Source organism: Colobus angolensis, unplaced genomic scaffold, assembly GCF_000951035.1.
Source record: "Colobus angolensis palliatus isolate OR3802 unplaced genomic scaffold, Cang.pa_1.0 Scaffold60, whole genome shotgun sequence".
NCBI lineage: Eukaryota > Metazoa > Chordata > Mammalia > Primates > Cercopithecidae > Colobus > Colobus angolensis.
The window spans coordinates 643,947-650,249 of NW_012119599.1; the positions used below are offsets into that span (position 1 = coordinate 643,947).

Consider the following 6,303-nt stretch of genomic DNA (forward strand, 5'->3'; position numbering starts at 1 on the left):
GTCTCGGCCTCCCAAAGTGCTGGGATTACAGGCTTGAGCCACCGCGCCCGGCCGGTTTTGTATTTTCAGTAAGGACAGGGTTTCGCCATGTTGGCCAGGCTGGTCTTGAACTCCTGACTTCAAGTGATCTGCCCACTTCACCTCCCAAAGTAGTGGGATTACAGGCGTGAGCCACTGCGCCCGGCCATACTATCTCATTTGAACCCTTGCAACACTCAAGGCGGTATGACTTATTATTATTCCCATTTACACATATGAAGACTGAGTCTCACAGAGGTTGTGAATTACCTGAGGCCTCACAGCCTCAGGAAGCTTCTGGCATTACCACTACAATCTTGGAGCAAGTGTGAAAGCCTGAAATGTCACAGAACAGGCTAGAGATGGGAAAAGAATGAGGATTTCAACACTGTCAGATGGAGTAAGGAATCATGATTCATTGTTAACCTCCCAAACGGCCACTAACAGAGAATTTGGGGAGGCAGCAGAGTGGGTGCGGTTAGAGGCTTGGGGTATGGACATGCAAGTGGCATCCTCTCTAAGTGTGGCCTCAAGGTGAATGACTTCCTCTGCCTCTGGGATTCAAGCGATTCTCCTGCCTCAGGCTTCCAGTAGCTAGGATTACAGGCACGTGCCACCACACCGGGTAATTTTTGTATTTTTAGTAGAGACGGGGTTTCACATGTTGGCCGGGCTGGTCTCGACCTCCTGACCTCAAGTGATCCGCCCTCTTCACCTCCCAAAGTGGTGAGATTACAGGCGTGAGCCACGGCTCCCTAAATAAATACATCAATTTTATTTAAATCTTACAGCAATCATATGAGACAAAAGCTTTTATCACCTGCACTTTACATTCGAGGAATTAAAGTTGTCAGAGGCAACTAAAAACCAAACTCAGGGCTGAGGAGTTCCAAAGCTGAGTTGATTTGCAGATGAATCACCCGAGGACCACCTGAGCTTTCTAGCGACCCTCGCACCAAGGAACGAACTCCTGTGGTTTGAGGGCTCCAACCCACAACCCAATTCCTTTGGTGGGAAACAGCACCCCCACAAGGCCCCGCCCCTTCCTGGCCCCGCCCCGTCTTCTCCGGACCCCGCCCCTGGAGATGGGTTTTATTATTCGGCCTTCTACGGGCGACCTGGCCCATCTCGGGTATCAGCCCCACCCCTACTCGCCCAGGCTCCGAGAGCTCTGCAGCCAGTCGGCGCCCGCAGGTCGGTCCCCGCCTTCTCAAACCCCGCCCCGCTACCCTTACTCCTGGCAGCTTCCGCTAAACCGGCTCAGAGACACGCGGCACGCGCGGAGGTTGTCTCCGTGCTGGTAACCGCTACTCCAGGGCATCAGACCACCGCCTTCTGTACACAGGCGCCCGCATCCCACCCTCCTGGACCTAAAAGCCTGGGTCCCCTGGTCCCGGAGCTCCGCTTCCCGGCCCCAGATTCTGGCCCCCCAGCCCTCCATGTCCAAGACCCAGGCACCCGGGGTCCCAGCCTCCCGGATCCAGGCGTCCCGGATCTGCGCCACCAGAACCTAGCCTCCTGCAGACCTCCGCCATCTGGGCGCACTCAACCGCCTGGAGCCAAGGGCCCCACGCCCCACCCAGAGAAACTCTCCTATTCCCAACTCCTAGGGCCAAGGAACCCAGGCGCTCTGAACTCCCAGTTTTCGAGCATCTGGCACACGGGGCAGAGCAGAGAAGCCCCAGCGCCCAGCCTGGGAAATAAACACTCCAGCTTCCAAGAGTCAAGGAACTTCAGTGCTGTGAACTCACAACTCTAAGGAGCCCTCCGAAGTTCCAGTCTCCAGGTGCTGTTACTCAACTCAGTCCTAGGAACGTCGGGTCCTGGGAAGGAGCCCAAGCGCTCCCAGCCAGCTTCCAGGCGCTAAGAAACCGCGGTGCGTCCCATCATGGTGGCCGATCCTCCTCGTGGAGACTCCAAGGGGCTCGCAGCGGCGGAGCCCACCGCCATCGGGGGCCTGGCGCTGGCCTCCATCGAGGACCAAGGCGCGGCAGCAGGCGGCTGCTGCGGTTCCCGGGACCGGGTGCGCCGCTGCCTTCGAGCCAACCTGCTTGTGCTGCTGACGGTGGTGGCCGTGGTGGTCGGCGTGGCGCTGGGGCTGGGGATATCGGGGGCCGGAGGTGCGCTGGCGTTGGGTCCGGAGCGCTTGAGCGCCTTCGTCTTCCCGGGCGAGCTGCTGCTGCGCCTGCTGCGGATGATCATCTTGCCGCTGGTGGTGTGCAGCTTGATCGGCGGCGCCGCCAGCCTGGACCCCGGCGCGCTCGGCCGCCTGGGCGCCTGGGCGCTGCTCTTTTTCCTGGTCACTACGCTGCTGGCGTCGGCGCTCGGAGTGGGCTTGGCGCTGGCGCTGCAGCCGGGCGCCGCCTCCGCCGCCATCAACGCCTCGGTAGCAGCCGCTGGCAGTACCGAAAATGCCCCCAACAAGGAGGTGCTCGATTCGTTCCTGGATCTTGCGAGGTCAGACCCTGCTCCCTTGGGAGGTGGGGAAGAGTGTTAGGGATGGCGGGAGTGGCCACGTGGGCAGGACGGGGCTTTGGGGCAGCTAGAGCCGAGACTTCCCTCTAGAGTCTTAGGAAAACTCGACGGGATATTGCGGCAAGCTCCAGCCCTCGGGAGTGCAAGTCTCGTGTCCCGGGAAAGGGGGTTTCTAAATATGGGGGCCTGGGTACGTAAGTGGGGCTTAGAGGGAGAAGAAAGTGATGTGGAGAGACACAGGAGGGTCTGCCTAGGGGAGAAAGATACTGTGAGGGGAGGGGACCCCAGGAGGAAACTTTGGGGAGGGAATCTTTGCGTGGTCAAGGGCCCCAAGATGGGGCTTCTAGATATAATTTGGGGCTAGGGTCGGAGAGTTTGGGACCCCTGGGTAAGGAGCCCCTGGAAGATCTGGTCTGAGTAACTCCCACCAGGCCCTCTTCCCAGCCCTGGGGCACCCCCACACCACGTGTCACTTGGACATAACCAGGTTCTGTTTTCGGGCTCCACTTCCCGCCCATTTCAGCTGGGGCCTGGCCGCTTCCCCTTTATCTTTCAGATCAGCCCTGCCACCCCTGCCTTTCCCTCCCGTTTCCTCCTCTGTCTGGGCCACCCCCTAGCAGGCAGCCCAGAAGAGCACCACTTAGAAAGGAAAGCCGATTCTTTTCCTTCTCCTGGCCTCTGCCGCGCACCCCCAAGAATGGCCTCCCCCACTTTGAGGAGGGCGGGGGAGCAGAGGCCCTGATGCCCTTGCCTTTAGGGCTTGCTGATTCAGTGTCTCCAGGTTGGGGACTTCCTGGAAGTTGAGGGGAGGAAATGATGAGTCATGGAACAGGGTTTCCCCAGCTTCTGGGGTGTCAGTGCAGGCTGAGATGGGAGACTGGGGCAGGCTTGGTGTCCCGAGTTGCAGCCTGGGAGCACCTTCTGGCCGGGGGAGATTAGCTGGGTCCTGGCCCAGCCTCTGGGCCTGGGTGGTACAGGCCTACCTTCAGGTAGGCACACCCACTCCAAGGCTGTTTATGAGCACAGGCCTCCCCTGCATGTTAAACACAGCTGTAGCTCACACTTGGCCGGCCACACAGGCTTATAACCAAATGACACACAGCTGGACACAGGCACACAGACACTCAGCTGAGGCTGTAACATCGCGACAAAAACACATGGCCAGATACCAGCACTCACACACGCGCTCACTGTGTCACACCCCCCCTGTAGCACAGCTGTTCAGTGATGCTGCCAGCCACGCCAACATCTAAACACAGGCTCAAGAGCACACAATACACACTCACATACACACCTATGTGGTCACACACCAGTAAACTCATGCTTTTTTTTTTTTTTTGAGACAGTCTCTATCGCTCAGGCTGGAGTGCAGTGGCGCGATCTTGGCTCATTGCAACCTCCACCTCCTGGGTTCAAGTGATTCTCATGCCTCAGCCTTCCGAGTAGCTGGGATTAAAGGGGTGCGCCATCACGCCTGGATAATTTTTGTGTTTTTAGTAGAGATGGGGTTTCGCCATGTTGGCCAGGCTGGTCTCGAACCCCTGACCTCAAGTGATCTGCCCACCTCAGCCTCCCAAAGGGCTGGAATTAACTGGCGTGAGCCACCACACCCGACCAAATTCATTACCCTACCATGACATTATTTTACTCTATCATGACGCGTGGCTGGCCATCCGTGGGCATTGTCCCATACTGCTGAATCTTAACCCGCACCCAAACCGATAACATTTGACAGATTGTATATGGACACATGGCATTGGCTGTACACCGGTCATTGGTGAGAGGGAGCATGTGGAGTGGTTGGGGCTATGGAGCCAGCTGGCTGGGTTCAAATCCCAGCTCTGCCATTTCCCAGCTGGGCAATTTTCTTTACCCTTCTGGGCCTCAGCTTCCTTTTCTATAAAATGGGGTAATAGTGCGTATTCCCAAGGCTGTCATAAGGATGAAATGGGTTAATTTGTGTAAAGCACGGGCCAAAATGCCTGCCTGCCACACGGTAGGTGCTGTAGATGGCTTAGCTGCTGTATATATTTTTTGAGAGTCTCACTCTGTCCCAGGCAGGAATGAAGTGGCGTGATCTTGGCTCACTGCAGCCTCAACCTCCTTGGGCTCAAGTGATCTCCCACCTCAGCCTCCAGAGTAGCTAGAACTACAGGCACATGCCACCACGCCTGGCTAATTTTTGTATTTTTTGTAGAGACACAATTTCGTCATGTTGCCCAGGCTGGTCTTCAACTCCTGGCTCAAGCGATCTGCCTGCCTTGGCCTCCCAAAGTGCTGGGATTCCAGGCAAGCGCCTTGGCCTTAGCTACTGTTTTCATCTCAAGGCAGACACTGTCAAACAAGAGTAAGAGTAGCCTTGTAAACACAGATGCATATTCATGAGATATGAAGCCGTCCCTTGTCTCCCTTCCTGCCACCGCCTCCCAACACACCCAGATCCTCCCCCATGCTCTCAGAGGCGCTGGCCGGACCTCCAGGAGGAAGTGGATGATGCAAGCAGTCCGGGGTAGTTTGCTGCATGGGGTGGAGCTGAGGCCGGAGGCGAACTCCTGACCTCCCCTGGCCTGCTGTGGGAGGCTAGCGTTCCTCACCCCAATGCACACTGCCTCAGGGCTAGCACGCCAGCCTCTTGGGGCTGAAGGCGGCTGACTCCCCACATCCTGCAACGGGGTGCAGGTCTAGTTCCAAACCTGCCGGGCTGAGGCATCAGTAGGGACCGCGTTTGGGTGCAGATGAGGCCCCCAAAGCTTCCACTCACTGCCTTAAAACACCAACCCAGCCTCTCAGACAATGCTGCCCTCCCGCTATGGTATCTAATAACCCTCTGTGTCTCTGTCTCTGCAGAAATATCTTCCCTTCCAACCTGGTGTCGGCAGCCTTTCGCTCAGTGAGTCCTCAGGGGTGTCCTGAGGGGTGGGGGGTGGACGGGGAGGGATGCCAGCCAGGGGGAGCCCTTGCTACCTGATTTTGGTTAGTGCCTGGAAAAATGCACGTGCAATGAGAATACAGGCTGAGAGCCTCCTGTGAGTTTTAATTCTAGCTGTGTGACTCTGGGCAAATGTGTTTACCTCTCTGAGCCTCAGTTTTTCACCTCTGGAAAATGGGGGTATTCATCATCCTGCCTCAGTGGGGTTGCCAGCAGATGAAATGAGATCACCTTGAAAGGATATGGAAGGGCAGGCTTTGAGCATTGTTAACTTGGCATGGGGTTGGGGGGCCCTGGTGACAATGGACACTGACTCTTCCCAACCCCACCTACAGTACTCGACCTTCTATGAAGAGGGGAATATCACCGGAACCAGGGTGAAGGTAAGAGCAGTGGGAGGCACTGGGGGCTCTACCTCTTTGCCCATTGCTGTAATTTTTTGGTTTTATTTCTGCCTCAGTGTTTACTGTGGAATTTGATTGACACTCTGCTGTCCTTCCCCGATTTCTGTCTTTTCTGCCTTCCGGATAAGTCTCTACTTTGTCCCCTCTTTTCCTGCCCCAGGCTGGTCTTCCAGGCTCTTCCTTTCTCCCTTTATCCCTCACCCCCAAACCCCATTCCATGCTGCCCCCTCTCTGCCCTGTCTATCCACCCTCAACCTGCTCAACCTGGCAAGCAGCCAGAGGTTTCTGTTGTTTCTGTTACTGTTGTTTTTCTGAGACAGGATCTCTCTCCATCATTCAGGCTGGAGTACGGTGGCACGATCACAGCTCACTGCAGTCTCCATCTCCTGGGCTCAAGTGATCCTTCCCACCTCAACCTTCCCAGTAGCTGGGACTATAACACACCCGGCTAATTTTTGTATCTTTTTTTTTTTTTTT

At 56.4% G+C, this 6,303-nt stretch overlaps 1 protein-coding gene across 3 annotated transcripts in view; it reads left to right on the forward strand.

The window, feature by feature from the left end:
- The first annotated feature begins 1,263 nt into the window (after positions 1-1,263).
- SLC1A5 (solute carrier family 1 (neutral amino acid transporter), member 5) overlaps positions 1,264-6,303 on the forward strand; it is a 13,458-nt gene continuing 8,418 nt past the window's right edge. The window contains exons 1-3 of one of the 3 annotated variants that reach the window (XM_011962940.1): positions 1,264-2,475; positions 5,341-5,383; positions 5,758-5,805. In XM_011962940.1, the coding sequence (XP_011818330.1) occupies positions 1,907-2,475; positions 5,341-5,383; positions 5,758-5,805 (660 nt within the window). In that variant the 5' untranslated portion in view covers positions 1,264-1,906. Of the gene's footprint in view, positions 2,476-2,533; positions 2,636-5,014; positions 5,306-5,340; positions 5,384-5,757; positions 5,806-6,303 lie in introns of those variants that run through there. The other 2 variants (XM_011962943.1, XM_011962942.1) reach the window with 2 other exon arrangements.